This window comes from Nicotiana sylvestris, chromosome 7, assembly GCF_000393655.2.
Source record: "Nicotiana sylvestris chromosome 7, ASM39365v2, whole genome shotgun sequence".
NCBI classification, from domain to species: Eukaryota; Viridiplantae; Streptophyta; class Magnoliopsida; order Solanales; family Solanaceae; genus Nicotiana; species Nicotiana sylvestris.
In genome coordinates this window covers 2,330,662-2,353,681 of record NC_091063.1, presented here as the reverse complement: position 1 = coordinate 2,353,681, position 23,020 = coordinate 2,330,662, and the positions used below count along the sequence as shown (strand labels likewise).

Here is a 23,020-nt window from a genome sequence, read left to right as displayed (position 1 = left end):
TCAAACCCCATACTTATGTCAAGCCAAACTCCACCTTCACATCAACATACATCAACTCCCAAATTATTTAAGCACAATTATATCAAGAGTCACCACTATCAAAGAATATTTTTTTTTCACAACAATACAACTATATTATTTTTTTTCATTCTTTTCTTTTTCAATTCAAGTGGCTCTTGCTTTTCAAATCAATGCACCCTTTCTCCTTATTTCATTAGTTCCACTCAAAAGCCAAACCAACCACCCCACACTTTGACTTTTACAAAGTTCATAAACAATTCAAGTGCTCATGAGAGGTTACAATGGTTCAGATAGATGGTTAATTCAAACAAATGGGTAAGGCTTGTAATGTGGTTGCCAAAGAAATAAGATTATAGGCTCAAAGGAGTTAACTACGATACATAACAATTAAGTGGGTAAAATATACATATCTGGATCAACAAAGAAATGCCTATATCACTTCCTAGACTGAATAAAACTACTATTTTGCTTCGCAAACACACAGGGCAAGTTCTAGGCATCAAATGCAATGCACAGAATATAAAAAATTCTTACACATACATGGCACATGACTCACTCAAGATTGGATCATCAAGACACTCTAGTCAAAGCAGTTAAGCAAAGTTAAGATCATACAATTTAAGGTACTTCTACAAGAGTCAAAAACTGAGCCTAAGCGTCACAACCAAAGTACTCACTATTCTCGAGGCATAACAAAGTCAAGAGATATTGCTTCAATTCAATTCATCTCACACTGTCTCTTACTCCCCAAAAAAAAATAACTACACCCGATTCAAATAAAACCCTTGGAAAAGAACCGTGGTTTAAAGAAAAACCAAGGGGTAATTATTACACTACCTAACAAAAGAAAATCTTTTTGTACTTTTTCTTTAGACTTAAATCCCTCAAGAAAATTGTCTAATAGATCCATCGTTGGGAAAAGTCCAATCTTTTCTATTTAAAAAAAAATTATTCAATTAAACTAACACAACTAAAATAGCATAGAAAGTCACCCAGTCAATCTCCTCACCCCACACTTAAAATTGGGCATTGTCCCCAATGTACACCATAACTAATAAAAGGGTAAAAGAAACTCCCTGGTAGGCCAAAGGCCGAAGCACTAACAGCTCATGGGATACTCAGACTTCTCCCAAGCTTGGTCCTTCGTGCGGGTACCTCACACTTAGTTCCATCCATTTGGTTTATTATTGCATCTTTCCAATACCTTTTCTTTCCATGCTCCTAGAAAATAGAAAATTGACACTACAAAAATAATACAATTAAAAAAAATTAATACAAAAAACTAAAAGAAAGCAGTAAAGCTGGGTTGCCTCCCAACAAGCACTTGATTTAACGTCGCGGCACGACGTGAATCACTTTCTGCCTCCACTTCGAACTTATGAATCGCACCCTAAGTTTTTCTCCAAGCTTATGATTATGGTCATGGGGCGGTGGAACAAATCTGACTGGCCCAATAAAATAATGTAGTATTCTGCACTTCTTGGCCTTGACTTTCTGGAAAGAAGAATTCCAGAATGTAAGCACTTTGTTCCTCATTCCTTGACTCCTCAAGTGGCTCGGACGACTCTATTTTCATATCATCATCTAAACACAATGTGGAAAAATGCTTGGAGTGAGGACCAATGCGCTCAACTACATGAACATTGGGACAATCTACATTCTCAACACTAATGACAATAGAGTCAACTAAATATGTATCCTTAATATCCTTGGTTGACTCTAGTATCTCCTCTACGACATCGGCATCCTCAAATTATAGATGGTTAGAGTGTTGGGGTTCTACTTTGGACCCCTCCATTGGCACCTCAATTTCCGTCTCTAATGCAAATTGCTCCTGGCTACTATCCATAATATTGACATATTGATCATTAAAAGCTTCAACTAGTTGACTCACTTGAGCCTCTAAGCTGCGAATAGTTTCATCTTGCCTTTCTACCTGCAGCTGTATTTTACTTTGTTGTTCTATAATGCACTTTAACATATCTCCGATCTTCTTTAGGTCAGCTTCCCTAGGTTCTTTGTTCCTGTTATCCTCACAAGAAAACGTAGAATCATCATAATAAGGGGTTGGGGGAAGATAAGAAATATAAGCACAACCATGAAAGTGACCATCTTGACCACCACACATATCACACACATTCCACACATAAGATTGAGTTGGTGCACATAACTCGCTCTCGTAAATATTTTGATAATTTTGCCAGGGGTGGTTTTCATCACAATATGCATAAGGAAGATTAAAAGTAGAATTACCAACATTAAAACTTTCATTATTCCATGATGCCATATTTTTTATTATTTTTAAATCAACAAGTAAAACAAAAAATGAAAAAAAATATCAAATACAAAAAATAAAAATAAAAGTTCAAACTTGAAACCTAGTAATATGTACACCTACAGCTACACCGTTAGTTCACCGGCAACGGCGCCAAAATTTGATCACGTCCAACTATGCCTTATAAAAAGGACAATGCGGTCGTTGCAAATATAATCCGGTTTACAAGTCCGGAGTCGAATCCCACAGAGAACTAAGGTTTAGCTACAGCTGTTCACAATCACCAAGAAGAGAAACTTGAACAATTCCTAACTTATAGATATTTAGATTCTTGTGTTTAACTAATTAACTAACAAATTAAAATACTAAATTAGCAACTAAAGATACTAAGAGTTAGAGACAAGATTAAGGAGGTCTAGAGTTATGATTTCCCCAATTGTCGGAATCCTTCCCGCTATGTCTTCTATAATTTCGCCTAAGTATTCTCTACCGATCATGAGCACTCTTATTACCGTAAATCTCTCCCGAGTAATCACGACAATTTACTAGACGCACTCTCCCGAGCTACGCTAGCTGGCTTTTGATACAGCTCACTTCAGATCGCACCCAAGGCTTCGTTATCCCTAATCCCGCCTTTAAACCCTCGGTTATTGATCCCTCATATACTCTGGGAGTGGTGTTGTTCAACAATTACCTAAATATGCACTCTCTCCCGAGTTATGCATACTAAATAGGCACAGCTAATTGAGAGCTCTTCAATTAACTACAATAAGAACGTAGTTGAACAAATAGAGATTATACTACGGCTCAATTATATAAAAACATAACAAGAATTTATCCTACAAAAGGTTCTATCAAAACTCTAGATAACAAATTAGCTATTCATAATAGTATGTAAAACTATAATACTAAAAGTCATAACCAACAATGAAAAATAGGAAGAGGAAAGAAAAAACTTGTAGAAGAATTCCCAAGCCTTGCTCCTATTGTGTCTCTCCTCCTTAGGTCCAACCTATGTCAAAAATATGTCTCATTCCTTTTCTTTGTCGGCTTCCTTGGTTTAATATAGGGTTTAGGGCTTAAAATCCCGTATTTTGCACTTTGGTCCCTGAAATTTACGCATCCTGCCGCGGTTCCACCGCGGTCGCGGTCAAACACCCTCTCAGATTCTTCAGTTGTCCGCGACTGCCCTCTGTCGCGGTTGCGGTGGAACTGAAGTTTTTCACCCTGTTCCGTTTGGAATTTGGAAAAAAATAAACCACGAAAGTTGTAGACCTTTGCGTTATCTTTCCAACCATATATTGTGGATCCAAAATGGAGTTTTTAGAAAAAGGTTATGTCTATTTTACTAGACAGTGCGCAATATGCCTCTTCGAGTTTTTGTTTTATTGTTTTATCATCCGTTGATCCCCGAACGCGATCCCGGCTTAATTCCTTGAGCTCTTACTCAGACTTCAAAGCTCCAAACCACTTAAATTCAGTCCGTAACATCTATATAGCTCGGAATCACACCTACAAGGCATAAAACACACAATTAGTGCAAAACACTAGCGATTAAAGCGCAAACTCAACTAAAGCGCAGTAAATTAGAGTGTAATAATTGAATAAAATATGTAATTATAGCCTATAATCATATATATACATGAAAAACGGTATTTTGAAGGGAGGAGACCAATTTTTGACACAGATTCGACCTAAGGAGGTAAAGACACAATAGGAGCAAGGCGAGGAATTCTTCAACTAGTTTTTCCTTCCTCTTCCTATTTTTCATTGTTGGTTATGACTTTTAGTATTGTAGTTTTACATGCTATTATGAATAGCTAATTTTTTATCAAGGCTTTTTATAGAACCTTTTGTAGGATAAATTCTTGTTATATTTTTATATAATTGAGCCGTAGTTTTTTCTCTATTTGTTCAACTATATTATTCTTGTGGTTGATTGAAGGGCCCTCAATTAGCTGTGCCTATTTAGTATGTATTACTCAGGAGAGAGTGCATATTTAGGTAATTGTTGAACAACACCACTCCCAAAGTATATGAGGGATCAATAACCGAGGGTTTAAAGGTGGGATTAGGGATAACGAAACCTTGGGTGCGATCTAAGTGAGCTGTAATGAAAGCCAGCTAGCGTAACTCGAGAGAGTGCGTCTAGTAAATTATCATGATTAGTCGGGAGAGATTTACGGTAATAAGAGTGCTCATGATTGATAGAGACGATTAGGTGAATCTATGTGAAACAAAACCGGAAGGGATTCCATCAATAGGGGAAATCATAATCTTAGATCCTTATCTTAATTGTTTACAGCTTAATCATAGTTAGTCTTTATTTGCTTATTTATAGTTAGTCTTAGTTAGTAGAAACATCCTCAATTGTTATTCACAACGTTTGGGAAGTTGATTACGTAGAATTTCGTAAGTGTAACGAGAGTAATTGATAGGTTAATTCTTTGTAGGTTCGACTCTGGGCAAAATACTCAGATTATATTTGCAACGTCCGCGTGTCCTTTTTATAAGGCATAGTTGGGCGTGATCAAATTTTGGCGCCGTTGCCGGGGAACTAACGGTGTAGCTTTAGGGGTACATATTTCTAGGTTGCAAGTTTCAAATGTTATTTTTGTTTTCATGTATTTGATTATTTAGTTATTTTTAATTTTTTTATTTTTGATCTGAGAGCCATGGCATCTTGGAATTATGAAAGTTTTGATATTGATAATTCTACTTCTGATCCTCGTTATACATATTGTAGAGGAAACCACGCAGGGCAAAACTATAAAAATATTTTCGAGAGCGAGTTATGTGCACCAACTCAATCTTATGTGTGGAATGTGTGTGATATGTGTGGTGGTCAAGATGGTCATTTTCATAGTTATGCTTATATTTCTTATCTTCCCCCAACCCCTTACTTTGATGGTTCTTCTTTTCCTTGTGAAGTTAATAGGAACAAAGAACCCAGGTATGAGGACCTAAAAGAGATCGAGGATATGCTAAAGTGCCTTATGGAACAATATGATGAGATACAACTGCGGGTACAAAGGCAAGGGGCAACTATTCACAACTTGGAGGCTCAACCGAATAAATTAATTGAACCTTGTAAAGCGCAACAAGTTGATATTGTGGATAGTAGCCAATATGAGCATGAATTGGCTGCAAAAATTGCCATTATACTGGAGGATTTAAAAAAATATGAGGATGAGCTAGAGGAGAAGGCCAGAGTAGACCATCAACAATCAAGCGAACTAGATTTTGAGTATGCCAATGTCGTAGAAAAGATACTAGAGTCAACCAAGGATATTGAGGATACATATTTAGTTGACTCTATTATCATTAGTGTTGAGAATGTAGACAATCCCAATGTTCATATAGTTGAGCGCATTGGTCCTCACTCCAAGCATTTTTCAACATTGTGTTTGGATGATGATATAGAAATAGAGTCGTCCGAGCCACTTGAGGAGGCAAGGAATGAGGAACAAGGTGCCTACATTCTGGAATGCTTTTTGCCAGAAAGTCGGAAATACACATTTCATCCAAAGGCCAAGAAGTGCAGAATACTACATTGTTTTATTGGGCCAGTCAGATTCGTTCAACCACTACAGGAGCATGATCATAGAGCATAATCAAAACTTGGGGTCCAATTTATAAGTTCGAAGTGGAGGCAAAAAGTGATTCGCGTCGTGCCGCGACGTTAAATCAAGTGCTTGTTGGGAGGCAATCCAGCTTTACTGCTTTGTTTTATTTTATTTTTTGATATTTTTTTTAATTGTATTATTTTTGTAGTGCCGATTTTTGATTTTCTAGGAGCATGGAAAGCAAAGTTATTGGAAGGATGCAACAGTGAAGCAGATGGTTGGAACTAAGTGTGAGGTACCCGCATGAAGGACCAAGCCCGGGAGAAGTCTGAGTACCCCATGAGCTGCTAGTGCTTCGGCCTTTGGCCTACCAGAGAGTTTCTTTTACCCTCTTATTAGTATGGTGTGCATTGGGAACAATGCACAATTTTAAGTTTGGGGTGAGGAGATTGTCTGGATGACTTTCTAGCTATTTTAGTTGTGCTAGTTTAATTGAATATTTTTTTTACTTTTTAGAAAAATAAAAAAAAAGATTGGATTTTTCCCGACAATGGATATCCTAGACAATTTTCTTGAGGGATTTAACTCCAAAGAAAAACAAAGATTTTCTTTGTAGGCAGTGTAATAATTCCCTCTTAGTTTTTCTTTATGTTGCGGTTCTTTTCCAAGGGTTTTATTTGAACCGGGTGTAATTAGCTTTTTTTGGGAGTAGGAGTCATTGTGTTGTGTTTTGAATTGAAGCAATATCTCTTGACTTTGTTATGCCTTGAGAATAGTGAGTACTTTGGTTGTGACGCTTAGCCTCAGTTTTTGACTCTTGTATAAGTACCTTTAATTTTATGATCTTAACTTTGCTTAACTGCTTTGACTAGAGTGTCTTGATGAAACCAATCCTGAGTGAGTTATGTGCCATGTGTGTGTAAGGATTTGTTATATTCTGTGCATTGCATTTGATGACTAGAACTTGTCATGTGTGTTTGCAAAGCGAAATAGTAGTTTTGTTCAGTCTTGGAAGTGATATAGGCGTTTCTTTGTTGAGCCAGATATGTATATTTTACCCATCTAATTGTTATGTATCATAGTTAACCCATTTGAGCCTGTAATCTTGTTTCTTTGGCAACCACATTACAAGCCTTACCCATTTGTTGAATTAACCATCTATTTGAACCTTTTAACCTCTCATGAGCACTTGGATTGTTATGAATTGTGTAAAAGTTAAAGTGTGGGGTGGTTGGTTTGGCTTTTGGGTGGAACTAATGAAATCAGGAGAAAGGTGCACTGTTTTGAACAAGTAAGAGCCACTTGAATTGAAAAAAAAAATAGTTGTATTGCTGTGAGAAAAGTATTCCTTAATAAGTGATGACTCTTGATGTAATTGTGCTTAAAGAAGTATGGAGTAATATACATTGATGTGAAGGTGGAGTTTGGTTTGACATAAGTATGAGGTTTGAATGTTAAAGTATATGTATTAAAGTGCTTAGGGAGGTGTAGTCACTCTTATATCTAAATGTATCCTACTCGTCCCGTAGCCTACATTACAACCAAATAAAGTCCTAATTGATCCTAGATTGAATGAGCTCAATTAGTGGAATAGTACACTACAGACAAGCTTATGGTGCATCTTTTGTGGCATATGAATATATTTTCTGAGAGTAAGTGAATTCTTTCTATCTTGAGTTCCTAAGTGTTCTTAAATTTTATTGTGTGGAACTACTCTCTTTTGTTGTGTGAGGGCACTTGATTCATGAAGGAAAGGTAATGTCAGTGACCTCTATGTTAGAGTAAGTGGGTGAGTTGTGAATGATGCATGGTACTTGTGAGTCAAATTTTGAGGTGAAGATATTACGCTTTTGTGCTTAGTCTATTTTAAATACTCTTGGTGTGATGAGTTAGGAGAATTGTTTAAAAAGGTCGTGTCTATATAAAAAGTGTAGTTTGATTGATCGAGGATGAGCAATGGTTTAGGTGTGGGGTGTTGATGATAGGCTGTAAATACGTATTTTAGTCGATTATTACACTTTAATTTACTGTACTTTAGTTGAGTTTGCGCTTTAATCGCTAGTATTTTGCACTAATTGTGTGTTTTATGCCTTGTAGGAGTGATTCCGAACTATGTATATGTTATGGAATGAATTCAAGTGATTTGGAGCTTTGAAGTCTGAGTAAAAACTCAAGGAATTAAGCCGGGATCGTATTCGGGGATCAACGGATGATAGAGCAACAAAACGAAGAATCGAGTAGGCATATTGCGCACTATCTAGTAAAATAACTTTTTGCTCAAAACTCCATTTGTCTCCACAATATATGGTTGAAAAGTTAACTCAAAGGGATACAACTTTCATATTTTACATTTTTTTAAATTCTAAACAGAACAGGGTAAAAAAACGCGGTCGAAACCGCGACCGCTGACCTGACGCGGACTAAAACAGTAGCCTTGCCAAATACCGCATTCGTGTCGCGCCCCGACCGCAGTCGCGGACGTTCAGGCCTGGAAACTTGTCCTTTTTCGCATAGGAGAAGGTATAATTGTTTGGGCCCGACCCTACTTGGTATATATACTTGGAAAACGGTATTTTGAAGGGAGGAGACCAACTTTTGACACAGATTCGACCTAAGGAGGCAGAGACACAATAGGGGCAAGGAGGGGAATTCTTCTACGAGTTTTTCCTTCCTTTTCCTATTTTCATTGTTGGTTATGACTTTTAGTATTGTAGTTTTACATGCTATTATGAATAGCTAATTTTTTATCTAGGCTATTGATAGAACCTTTTGTAGGATAAATTCTTGTTATGTTTTTATATAATTGAACCGTAGTATTTTCTCTCTTTGTTCAACTATATTATTCTTGTGGTTGATTGAAGGGCCCTCAATTAGTTGTGCCTATTTAATATGTATTACTCGGGAGAGAGTGTATATTTAGGTAATTATTGAACAACACCACTCCTAAAGTGTATGAGGGATCAATAACCGAGGGTTTAAAGGTGGGATTAGGGATAACGAAACCTTGGGTGCAATCTAAGTGAGCTGTAATTAAAGCCAGCTAGCGTAACTCGGGAGAGTGCGTCTAGTAAATTGTCGTAATTACTCAGCAGAGATTTACGGTAATAAGAGTGCTCATGATTGATAGAGACGATTAAGTGAATCTATGTGAAACATAACCGGAAGGGATTCTATCAATAGGGAAAATCATAACCTTAGATCCTTCTCTTAATTGTTTACAACTTAATCATAGTTAGTCTTTATTTGCTTATTTACAGTCAGTCTTAGTTAGTAGAAGCATCCTCAATTGTTATTCACAACGTTTGGGAAGTTGATTACATAAAATTTTGTAAGTCTAACGAGAGTAATTGATAGGTTAATTCCTTGTGGGTTCAACTCTGCACGAAATACTCAGATTATATTTACAACGTCCGTGTGTCCACTTTATAAAGCATAGTTGGGCGTGATCAATACTTTTTCTCGTGGTTTCTTTTTTTCCTTGCTTTGGATCCCACAAAAGGAATGAGTTTATTATTAAATTGCCTCAGCCACCTCTCCACTGATTAATTATAGCCCCAGGGCGAAGCTAGGTGCGTGCAAGGAGATCCAAATCTTTTTTGCCAAAAAATATATTGTATATATAACAAGGGTGTTTTTTCTTATATATATTAATTATTGAATTTTTTTAGCTCATTACTTTTATATTTTCTTTGGTAAAAGTCTTGCTTCCGCTACTGTTCATTACTGATCCCACAACAAAAATACCAAAAAACACATGTCAATTTTGGTTGATGATGATCATGCTTGGTTTTGAGACAGACGAAGACAGAGATCTAGCTGGAACCATAACCAAACAAACATAAATAATTTGTCTCTGAAAGTGCCACAAGTACATTTTTTGGATCAACTCGATCATTGTTTTTGGTGTTATTTTGAAGAATACAACACAAACTTTTTTTTAAAGGAAAAACAGTATAAAGTTAGTAGTGAAGTACTAGTACACGGTGGAGGTATTCAAAAAATTGAAATAAACAAATATATATTGATGATTAAGGAGTTCCCATAATTTGTAGCATTTCCTTTCTTTATTCGCTTGATTGGAAATTGAACAACAATTAAGTCAACTTCCTAGAAGAGGGGATGCAACCAAACTAAGGTATCTGATCATTATTATTATTTTTTTAATAAAAAAGTTTGGAATTAATCTGCAATAATTAATAGGAGTAGTAGATATGTATAATTAAACAAACTTGACGCGTAGTTTAGGTGCAAGGGAAGCTTGCATTTAACAGAATCCAATGGACGTTCCTTCTCGGAAACTGATTCATCAAATTCGAGGTTAATTCATGCACTGACAATTTTGGAATTACTACTAATTTACAACACTTCCATTGCAGTTTAAAATGTCAATTTGCGGTTTAATAATAATTAAGTTTAAAATTAAATAATTATAAATATTTAATAATTTTTTAATATATACATATGTATACATATACACACAAAATCTAGGCAAATGGGTTCACGTGAAGCCGTAACTGACCCTTTAAATCCGTGCCCAGGATCATTATTATTGCAACATGGTAATATTATTCTTCACAGTAGAAAAGTTACTACTCTCTCCGGCAGAGGCGGAGCTAGCCTATTAACTATGGGTTCGGTCGAATCCGATCACTTTTATTTAAACACGGTATTTATATTAGAAAATTCACTAAATATGTATAAATATTTAATTGTGAACCCAGTAACTAAGACAAGCTATTGGTTCCGAGGTAAATTCAGAACACGTAAACTTTAAATCCTGACTACGTCTCTGCTCTCCGGTCCATTTTAAGTGATTTTTTGGCTGTTTTTACACATATTAAGAAATCTATCTTTTAGTATTAATTAACAATATAATTGGCCATATTAATCTTAATTTGTTTATTGAGAATATAATAAATATACTTAGGCTCTTTACTCTACGAGCAACTTTAAAAAATGAAGTTAATTCTTTTTGGATTGTAACATATGGAGTAGTTTTTAATAAATTCCACTTAGTTAACTTTTTTTTTTAATTTGAAAAACAATACCATTTCACCTTTTGAATAGATTTACTCCTTAATCTTAAAGCGATGACAAAAAATGAGCTGAGCAATTGCATATATTTTCAAAATGTCAAAAAGTACCCACAATTAGTGATAAGAGACAATTGTAACCTTTATGTTTTAGTAAAAGTAAATTCTCATTTTCCAATTATTTATTTTAAATAGAAAGAAAAAGAGAGTATAACAATAGACTCAGAGACTCGCTACAAAACTAGGGAATCATTTCTATGGATCCACTTGAACATTGATTCGGCAAATAGGATGCAAATGATCAGATAACAGAGGATTCCTTGTTTGAGCCAAATTATTCTTTTTTTGACCTAAGAGAAAAACCGCACATATTCATGCAACTAGTAGCATAAAAGTTATCGTCGTATGACTAAAAATCATAGAAATAACGTTTTGTTGAAATAAAAGATAAGATCGCGTTTATAAAACCTCATATGGTCCAACACTTCTTCAAACTCCGATCCACGTATAAGTGAAAATTTAGTGCACTGAGTTGTCCCTAGTCTATAATATTACTCTCTCTGTTTCAATTTATGTGAACATGTTTGACTGGGCACGAAGTTTAAGAAAAAATAAAGACTTTTAAAATTTGTGGTCCTAAACAAGTAAAAAAGGAGCCCAAAGTATTTGTGTGATTATAAAACTTCTCATTAAGGATAGAATTAGAAGTTTATGTTAAATTATTTGCAAATTTAGAAAAAAGTTATTCTTTTTGGAGCGGATCAAAACGGGGAGTATATAGTTGGTGCAAGCTTGCAAGCATTAAGGTGGGGAACATAGAATTCTGTTATGGTTGCTTATGCAATATGGAACCATTATCATTATGAGTGGTGATACTCATTCCATTGTTTGCTTCTTATTTAAATGCTCCTTTCGTGGAGCCCTTACCCCATACCTACCTATCCCTATCCCAAACGTGTCATGTCAACATGTTGAGCAATGAGTTATAGCTCTCATTTTTTAGCATTCTCCATGATTTCGAGTTCCATAAGCAACTCCATTCCATTAACAATGATCTTATTGGAATGACAAATATTCTTTCATATTCAATCAGAAATATCGAGTTCGAGCTTTGGGTAAAAGCGCATTATTTTTAAGTGTGAAATTTTTCGGCATAAATCCTAATTTAATCAAATTCTAATACGGATACCAAATATCGAATTGAATGGAGAAAAAAACTCCAATATTCCAAATGCACGACCTCGTAATCAGTGGTTACACTTTTAGCATGACCATAACAGCTGTTTAGCACATAATTACATAACTAGACAAAAATGCTAGCAAGTTCGCTTTGTTGGTACGAAATCCTCCTTTCATAAATCATTGCTTAGTTTTAATAATTGACGCTTGTTTCTCGCCTTACGTTTGCCTTTCAATACTCATCAAATGTATGTTTGATTTTTTTTTCTTGGGTTGGGGTGGGGTGGGGGTGGGGGGTTACGGAATGGAGGAACGAATAAGAAAAAGGTTTAGCTAAAATTGAAATTTACAGACACAAGAGGTAAGGTCTAGTTACATGGACCGGATTTGTTCGGAATTTATCAAAACCAAATCATCAACTATATGGTTTGGATTGATTCGGTTTTGTCGGATTTTTTTGAATTTTTCGGGGTAAAAAGTAAAAAATTGACAAATACATGATCTACTAAAATATTCTATGAGAGAATTATTATTTTTAGTAACACATGGTAGTTATTTTATTAGTCGTCTAACAATAATTTTTCGTTCATATACGCTTTCAAGGTGGACCGAATTTAATAAATAAACATAAAAATCAATCTGCTACCTAAATAATGATATGTTCTATTTAATTAGATTATCGAAATACCATTACAAATTCGAAAAAAATATAAAAAATATTGACTTATGAATATGGAAGTACAAAGAGATAATTGATGCATTTCAATAATACTTGATAAGAAGATGATACAATCCATTATATAAAGTAAATAAAATCAATTGCACTTCATAGTTCTAATAAATATACATCCCATGGGAGATCCCAAATATTTCTAGACATTTTTTGTAAAGAAAATTCTATATTAAGTGTTAAAAGTATATATAAAAATTATATATATAAACTTGGTTTGACTTTTCGATTTGATGTGATTTTTCGGTTCGGATTGAACACTACTTATGTGTATAAATTGATAGAGAAAAATTCTACAATTGTCCAAGTAGATGTTTTCTCTTTTTGATTGTTAATGTATAGGTCGTCAATCTAATACGATACGATAATTGAACCATGTGAAGTGGTCAAGGAAGTAGTTTGCAATTGGTATATAGGTGAAAATTAAAGGACCAATTGGTAAAAGTTATAGGAAGAAACATAGAAAGATTTTGGTCCACGAGAGTTAATAATACTTCAAGATTGGGACACATAATTTGGATGGATTTGCAAGAGAGGACATTTTCTTGAACTTAGAATTGCCTCGAATCTCTTCTCTTCTTGAAATATATACATCCTTTGCATTTTATTGTGGTTGACATTGACCCTTATACAATTAGTGGTCAGACAAAATTTAAAGACCAAATTCAGAAAGTATTTTTAAAATGAAGGAAATTCTTGACTTGATGGTTTCACTTTCCAATTAAAACAACAGATTCCATTGTTTTAAACTAGTAGACGCCTTTCTAAAATCAACATCATTTAATTAAAGGTATAAATTTCGCGTCTTACGAATGAAAACATTTTTTATAAGAATTTTTTGCCCGTAACAACTTGGTACGAATTTGGATTAGTCAGGTTAATCGATTTTGGACACTTGATTATTTAAAAAACATTAACATGATTTTGTTTTGTAACATGTGATTTGCACGGAATATAATGTTCTTTTTTCTTTTTCCGGATAATTTCTAGAGTGTTTATTACTTGTACGGTAGTAATAATTGACAACTAAATGTAACGTCTATATCAAGGAAAACAACAAAGAGCTCAAGGTCATTCGACACACTTATATATTAATCGCAACTAACCCATTATGTAGTGCAATCTAGCTGGTTCTTTGTCTTCATGAGAAGAACGTGTTTATCAGTAAAAGAAACAAGAAAACAAACGAAAGATAGAAAGAAAAAAGAATGGAGAAATGCAGCCTTACGTTTATTTCCACGGGGGTGTATTCCCTGGATATACACATAGATTCCAAAGAAATCAATTTTAAAGTGACTACAAATGAGTACGAGTTGACTACAACTTTGAGTTGACAAATTGGACTTAGCTCATTGATATTCGGCTTAAAATATGTATATTTATAAATATATTATCTCGCGTGTTACTCATGTTTTGTAGATTTTAGATGTGTAACGTAATAATTTGTATTAATTCATGTTTTTTTATGTGTAAGAGTTATCCGAAGACAATGTGGGACGAAAGTGCACGATTTGAAGTAAAAAGGGAACGAAACGAAAAACTAGGCCAGTGTTGCGCCCTGGGTAGCGCCCCGTGGCACAGTTTATAAATGCAAAAATTTCTAGCATCAAGACTAGAGCCCCACGCTGATCTGGACGCTGGGTGACGAGAAGTCTCCTATATCGCCTGGGACAAGGTTATTTCGGCTCTACACACCCCCAACTCATATGTAATAAGAAGTCTAAACCTATTTTGGAGGGAATCTAACATATTTTGGGAGGAGAACACGTCACTTTTGAGGAGGGAAACACACGCCACGCTTGGAGGAGACTTCTAACTAGTTTTTCTTCTCTTCTCTTCCTTTAACTTTATAGGTCATTAGTTCTAGAGTTGTGGGATGCTACATGAACGTTGTGGTTTGTCGCTTGAATTGTTCTTATTAATTTATCATATTGGTTTATTTATTCAATCTTGTGCTTAATTATTTGATTACTTGATAACCAATTGAATACTATCTACGAATTTAGGATTGAACTCGGGAGAGAAAATTTTAGATTGAATATAAGATTGAGTAGAGTGAGATCTTGAACTTGAGTATCGGGAACAGATTTGCGGCTAGGATAAGGATATACCTAATCGCCTTGCTTGGTTATTATACGGGAATTATTAATACATTCTTGTTAATCCTAATTCCATAGGAATATAGACGTTAGGTTTGCTTGAATAGGCGGGTAGTACTTTGGGAGAATACTACGAGTAATATTAACCCTGTCAATCAATAACTAGATAAAGCAATTAGACAATTTAAGTGGAAAACTCAATGGGATTGTTAGCTAATCCATAGTTCTGGAATATTTTCTCCATTGAAGTCGTCTCTAAGCTTGCTGACTTATTTTCTATGATTGCTTAGTTCGCTACTCTAGATTAGTTTTAGTTAAATATTCATACTTAAAAGATCGCTTGAATAGGTTAATTGTCTTAATTTAATTTAATAAATAGTTAATCACTAGTCTCTGTATATACGATATCTGGACTTACAATTTTATATCACTTATACGATCGCGTATACTTGCGTGTACGTTTGGGAGCAACGCTCGTGCTTATACTGGAAAACACAACGAAGTAGCTAGCTAACAATTTTAGCTAGAAATGGATTAGCACCACTAGCACCTTTTTAAGTGATATAGCCACATTTTTGCTATCAATATTGTTGGCTAAAAATTTGTTGGGCTTTGTTATTAATAACAAAAGATGTGTGAATTGAAAATAGTGGAAAAAGAAATGGTGGGAAGTGAAATTTTGAATTAGTTCACTTTACGAATGCACTTTGTCCCTCATTGGAAGAAGGAAAGAAAATCTTTGTGTATAAATATAGAAGCTCATCTTCTAGCTCATAAAGAGTTAAGAAGAAGTGGTGCCTCTCACCGTCGTCATCGTCGTCGCTTCGGCTCCGGTTCCGGATTTGGTCAATTGATACTCTTGGTTGATAATTTTTTGGACCAAATTTATTACTTTTCCATTATTTAACATTTTATTTTCTAAATATTTTTCGAGTTGGAAGATCGCGGAATCATTTTCGCGCATTGGAAGATCGCGGAATTATTTCGCGGCCAACAACTGAAACATTCCATTCAATAGCTGAATAGACACCTTATCATTGAACATGCACCTTTGCACCTATTGGAACTCAACCTTGCTGGCTATAAATAGAGAGGTTAAGCCTCATTTTTACCACCGAAAAATCTGAAATCACTCCCCTCAAACTTCTACATTCTACATTGTTTTTCAAAACCAAAAACGTAAGCATTTTGCGTGATTTGCTCCGCCGTTTGAGTTCGCCGAAATTCTGTGATTTGAAGTGTCGATATCACAGAATAGTTATTCCGTTCTATCCTGAGAGGAATTAATCCGCAACCTTGGGCATTGTGAGGGGATTAAATTCCTTAAGGAAATACAAGAAACTTGTGGGCTCGAAATTTTCTGCTTTCATTTTTTAAACTAACGTTTGTACATTTACTGATTTTGAATACAGAGTTCTAACAAGCTTAAGGAATTTAACATTTTATTTTTGTATTCAATCTTACTTTTTTCTGTGGGATACTAAAATCTTATTGATTTTCTACTCTCGTTTTGGAGATTAAAATCTTCAGATTTTCTACTCCAGTTTAAGATTACAGTCTTTGTGGCTTTCTACTCAATCCGAGATATAAAAACTCGGTTGTCTGTATTTGGTTTGAAGATATAAAAACTTTACCGAGATACTGATTCTGTTTGTCAATTTCTTTTACAAAAAGATGACAAAGACTGCGGAATAACAGAATGGTTCTGTTGGGACTACTGCTGCAACGACAAATGCGTCTTCAAGTCACACAACTCCTGCACCGGTAACGACACCGGCAGAAACACCTGAAAAGTTTTTCGGTGTGGACTTTAAGCATTGGCAGCAGAAAATGTTCTTCTACCTGACCACACTCAGTTTACAGCGCTTTATTAGCGAAGATGTTCCAGTTCTGGGAGAAGAAACTCCTGAAAATGAACGATTTGTGGTCACTGAAACATAGAAACATTCTGACTTCTGATGCAAAAACTATATTTTAAGTTGCTTGGAAAACGACTTGTACAATGTTTATAGCATCATGAAAACATCAAGAGAATTATGGAATGCTCTTAAAAAGAAGTACAAGACTGAAGATGCTGGACTAAAGAAGTTTGTGGCCGCCAAATTTCTGGATTTCAAAATGGTTGACGGTAAATCTATCATAACGCAAATCCAAGAATTGCAAGTTATTGTTCATGACCTCCTTGCTGAAGGTATAAAATGAGTCAATATTTTTATTCAAGATATTGATTATTGTACTAATTATAAATTTATGATTAAAGGTATGGTCATAATGAAGCATTTCAAGTTACGACATTTATCGAAAAGCTACCTCCGCTTTGGAAGGACTTTAAGAATTACTTGAAACATAAGCGCAAGGAGATGACGCTTGAAGACCTTATTGTTTGTCTACGGATTGAAGAGGACAACAAGGCTGCTGAGAAGAAGTCTCGTGGAAATGCAACAATAATGGGTGCAAATATTGTTGAGAAAGCTTCAACGAGTAAAAAGAGAAAGAAGATGTCTGGACCAAAGAATTACCCAAGCAAGAAGAAGTTCAAAGATAATTGCCACAACTGTGGAAAGGTTGGACACAAGGCTACTGAATGTCGTGCACCAAAGAAGGACAAGAATAAAAGTCAAGCAAACAAGATTGAGAAGAATAATGACATAGACGATTTATGTGCCATACTTTCAGAATGCAACCTAGTCGGAAATTCTAGAGAATGGTGGATTGATTCAGGAGCAACTCGACATGTTTGTGCTAACAAGGAGTTGTTTACTTCATATGCTCTCGCTGGACCCAACGAGACAGTGTTTATGGCAAATTCCGCTACAGCAAAAAATTGAAGGAACGAGCAAGATAGCTTTGAAGATAACTTCTGGCAAGATTGTAACTCTAAATGATGTTCTTCAATAGTATGTTAAGCATCCTTATAAGTCAGTTGAAAGGAATTCAAATCCTTTAGACTTAATTCACACAGATATTTGCGACATGACATAATTATCATCTCGCGGTGGGAAAACATATTTCATAACTATCATTGACGACAGTACTAGATATTGCTATATTTACTTACTCAATAGTAAAGATGAAGCAATTCATGAATTCAAGCAATGCAAAATGAAGTTGAAACGCAACTAAACAAAAAGATCAAAATGATAAGAAGTGAGGGGCAGCGAATATGAATCTCCTTTTGAAGAAATATGTTTGGAAAATGACATTATTCACCAAACAACTGCCCCTTACTCACTACAATCTAATGGAATTAAGGAAAGAAAGAATAGAACGTTAAAAGGGATGATGAACGCCTTGTTAATAAGTTCTGGTTTACCTCAGAAATTGTGGGGGAAGCTATTCTTACAGCTAATCAAATGCTGAATCGCGTTCCCCATAGCAAAACACAATCCATTCCATATGAAAAATGGAAAGGAAGGAAACCCAGATAAAAATATTTTAAAGTGTGAGGGTGTTTGGCTAAAGTACAAGTTCCTAAACCCAAAAGGGTAAAGATTGGACCAAAAATCGTTGATTGCGTTTTCATAAGATATGCAACAAATAGTAACGCATATCGTTTTCTGGTTTATAAATCAGAAAATCCCGACATTCATATTAATATAGTAATTGAATCAGATAATGTTGAATTCTTTGAGAATATTTATCCGTATAAAATGGAATGCGAGTCGTCTAATGAAAAATCTAAGCGACCTCGGGAAGAAAGAAAGGAAAGTACTTTTGATGGGGATAATCCAAGACGTAGTAAACGTCAAAGGACAACTACTTCCTTTGGACCGTATTTTATGGCATTCTTGTTGGAAAATGAGCCTCAAACATTCAAAGAAGCAATGTGTTCCTCGGAAGCACAATATTGGAAAGAGGTAGTCAATAGTGAGATAGAATCCATTTTAAGTAATCATACTTGGGAATTGGTTGATCTTCCTCTAGGAAATAAACATTTGGGTTCTAAATGAATTTTCAAGAAGAAAATGAAATCTGATGGTACTATTGACAAATATAAGGCGAGATTAGTTGTTAAAGGGATTAGACAATGAGAAGGTCTTGATTACTTTGACACATACTCGCCGGTAACAAGGATTACATCTATCCGGGTGTTAATAGCATTAGCCGCCGTGTATGGCTTTCAAATCCATCATATGGATATAAAGACAACCTTCTTAAATGGAGATTTAGAGGAAGAAATCTATATGGAACAACCTGAAGGGTTTGTTGTTTTCGTAAAAGAAAAGAAGGTGTGTTGACTTGTTAAGCCACTTTACGAACTAAAAAAAGCACCAAAATAATGGCATGCGAAATTTGACAAAACAATATTGTCAAATGGTTTCAAGATCAATGAGTGCGGCAAATGTGTTTACATTAAGAATACTCCAAATAAAATAGTCATTGTTTGTTTATATTTGGATGATATGTTGATAATGAGTAATGATATTGCTAACATAAATGCTACTAAGTGTATGCTTACTAGTAAGTTTGATATGAAAGACTTAGGAGTTGTCGATTTAATTTTGGGAATTAAGATTTTTCAGACTCCTCAAGGTCTAGCTTTGTTTCAATCTCATTATATTAAAATGATTCTTGAAAAGTTCAAATATTTGGACTTTAAAGAAGCAAAAACGCCAATTGATTTAAACTATACTCTTGTAAAGAATAAAGGTCAAAGCAAATCTCAATTGGAATATGCTCAAGTGTTGGGAATTTTGATGTACATTATGAATTGTACACGACATGATATAACGTGTGTAATAAGCAAGCTTAGTCGATATACAAGTAATCACAACCAAGCTCATTGGATAGCAATGAAACGAGTTTTGGGATATTTGAAATATACTCAAGACTATACATTGCATTACAATAATTATCTCGCAGTTATTGAGGGATATAGTGATGCAAATTGGATCACCGGATCAACGGAAACAAAATTCGCAAGTGGATACGTTTTTACCATTAGTGGAGGAGCAGTGTCTTGGAAGTCGTCCAAACAGACGTGCATTGCTCACTCTACAATGGCGTCTAAGTTTATAGCTTTAGACAAGGCCGGTAAAGAAGCTGAATGGATCCGAAATTTCTTAGAAGACATTCCATTTTGGCTCAAACCTTTGGCACCTGTATGCGTACATTGCAACAGTCAAGCAACAATAGGAAGGGCTGGGAGTGTTATGTATAACGAAAAATCTCGTCACATTCGACGAAGGCATAATACCGTTAGACAACTACTCTCTAGTGGAATTATCATAATTGACTATGCAAAGTCAAAAGATAATATATCGAATCCGCTTACAAAAGGCCTACATAGAGAGGCGGTTGAGAAGTCATCAAAGGGAATGGGACTATGGCTGAGGACAAGTCACTATGGTGGTAACTCTACCTAGAATACTGGAGATCTCAAGATCTAGGTTCAAGGAGATCAAACAAAGTCAGTAGTGACGGTTCAACATTATCAAATAAAATATTGGTCCATTCTCATGATGCAGACAATGTTCAATACCAAGGATAAAACGTTAGGACTTTTTAATTGTTTCTAAGTTTGATACGGGGTATATCAAATAGTATCTGCGGGATAACACGTTTATGAATCACCTATATAAGTGTGAAGTGTAAGTCGCTTCAAGGAGAATATTGTAAGGCCAGTTCTCTACGCACTTATGAAACTAGGTGGTGTTCATGGCAGAAACGAACACAACAGTGAGAATCAAAGACGGTTAAGGGTTGACATATGGCTGTCTAGCTATACACCAAAGTTCGATGGTTCAAAGATATCAAATCTACCGATTGATTGAGTATATCCGACATATGTTCACTATAAAAAGTTCAAAGGGAAACCTACTTATCTAGATGCGGTTAATCCTTAATTGCGAATCACACACAGTTTTTCATGCATATTTGTTTCAGATAGACATTTCCCATTCATGTGGGGGATTGTTGGGTTTTGTTATTAATAACAAAAGAGGTGTGAATGGAAAATTGTGGGAAAAGAAATGAAGGGAAGTTAAATTTTGAATTAGTTCACTTTACTAATGCACTTTGTCCCTCATTGGAAGAAGGAAAAAAAATCTTTGTGTATAAATATAGAAGCTCATCTTCTAGATCTTAAAGAGTTAAGAAGAAATGGTGCCTTACACCGTAGTCGTCGTCGCTCGCTCAGCTCCGGATCCGGATCCGGATTCGGATTTGGTCAATTGATATGATTGATTGATTGTTTTTTGGACCAAATTTATTTCCTTTTCCATTATTTAACATTTTCTTTTCTAAATATTTTTTGTGTTGAAAGACCGCGGAATCATTTTCGCGCATTGGAAGATCGCGGAATTATTTCGCGACCAATAGCTGAAACGTTCCATTCAATAGCTGAATAAACACCTTATCGTTGAACAGGCACCTTTGCACCTGTTGGGACTCAACCTTGCTGGCTGTAAATAGAGAGATTTAGCCTTATTTTGACTACCAAAAAATTTGAAATCACTCCCCTCAAACTTCTGCATTCTGCATTGTTTTTTCAAAACAAAAAACGTAAGCATTTTGTGTGATTTTGCTCCGCCGTTTGAGTTTGCCGAAATTCTGTGATTTGAAGTACCGCTATCACAGAATAGTTATTCCGTTCTATCTTGAGAGGAATTAATCTGCAACCTTAGGCATTGTGAGGGGAATAAATTCCTTAAGAAAACACAACAAACTTGTGGGCTTGGAGTTTTCTGCTTTGGTTTTTTAAACTAACGTTTGTACATTTACTGATTTTGAATACAAAGTTCTAACAAGCTTAAGGAATGTAACGTTTTATTTCTATATTCAATCTTACTTTTTGCTTTGGGAGACTAAAATCCGATTGATTTTCTACTCCCGTTTTGGAGATTAAAATCTTCGGATTTTCTACTCCAGTTTGAGATTAAAGTCTTTGTGACTTTCTACTCAATCCGAGATATAAAAACGCAGTTGTTTGTATTTAGTTTGAAGATATAAAAACTTCACCGAAATACTGATTCTGTTTGTCAATTTCTTTTACAGAAAGATGACAACGACTGCGGAACAACAGAATGGTTCTGTTGGGACTACTACTGCAATGACAAATGCGTCTTCAAGTCGCACAACTCCTGCACCGGCGATGGCACCGGCAGAAAAATCCAGAAAGTTTTTCGGTGTGGACTTTAAGCGTTGGCAGCAGAAAATGTTCTTCTACCTGACCACACTCAGTTTACAGCGCTTTATTAGCGAAGATGTTCCAGTTCTGGGAGAAGAAACTCCTGAAAATGAACGATTTGTGGTCACTGAAACATAGAAACATTCTGACTTCTGATGCAAAAACTATATTTTAAGTTGCTTGGAAAACGACTTGTACAATGTTTATAGCATCATGAAAACATCAAGAGAATTATGGAATGCTCTTAAAAAGAAGTACAAGACTGAAGATGCTGGACTAAAGAAGTTTGTGGCCACCAAATTTCTGGATTTCAAAATGGTTGACGGTAAATCTGTCATAACGCAAATCCAAGAATTGCAAGTTATTGTTCATGACCTCCTTGCTGAAGGTATAAAACGAGTCAATATTTTTATTCAAGATATTGATTATTGTACTAATTATAAATTTATGATTAAAGGTATGGTCATAATGAAGCATTTCAAGTTACGACATTTATCGAAAAGCTACCTCCGCTTTGGAAGGACTTTAAGAATTACTTGAAACATAAGCGCAAGGAGATGACGCTTGAAGACCTTATTGTTTGTCTACGGATTGAAGAGGACAACAAGGCTGCTGAGAAGAAGTCTCGTGGAAATGCAACAATAATGGGTGCAAATATTGTTGAGAAAGCTTCAACGAGTAAAAAGAGAAAGAAGATGTCTGGACCAAAGAATTACCCAAGCAAGAAGAAGTTCAAAGATAATTGCCACAACTGTGGAAAGGTTGGACACAAGGCTACTGAATGTCGTGCACCAAAGAAGGACAAGAATAAAAGTCAAGCAAACAAGATTGAGAAGAATAATGACATAGACGATTTATGTGCCATACTTTCAGAATGCAACCTAGTCGGAAATTCTAGAGAATGGTGGATTGATTCAGGAGCAACTCGACATGTTTGTGCTAACAAGGAGTTGTTTACTTCTTATGCTCCCGCTGGACCCAACGAGAC

The 23,020-nt window shown here is 35.3% G+C and overlaps 1 protein-coding gene across 1 annotated transcript; it reads left to right on the top strand.

Moving 5' to 3' along the window:
• Positions 1-16,919: 16,919 nt before the first annotated feature.
• On the top strand, positions 16,920-17,731 carry LOC138872528 (uncharacterized). Its single transcript, XM_070150695.1, has 2 exons — positions 16,920-17,094; positions 17,181-17,731. The coding sequence occupies exons 1-2, from the start codon at positions 16,920-16,922 to the stop codon at positions 17,729-17,731; spliced, it is 726 nt and encodes a 241-aa protein (XP_070006796.1).
• The last annotated feature ends 5,289 nt before the right edge of the window (positions 17,732-23,020 follow it).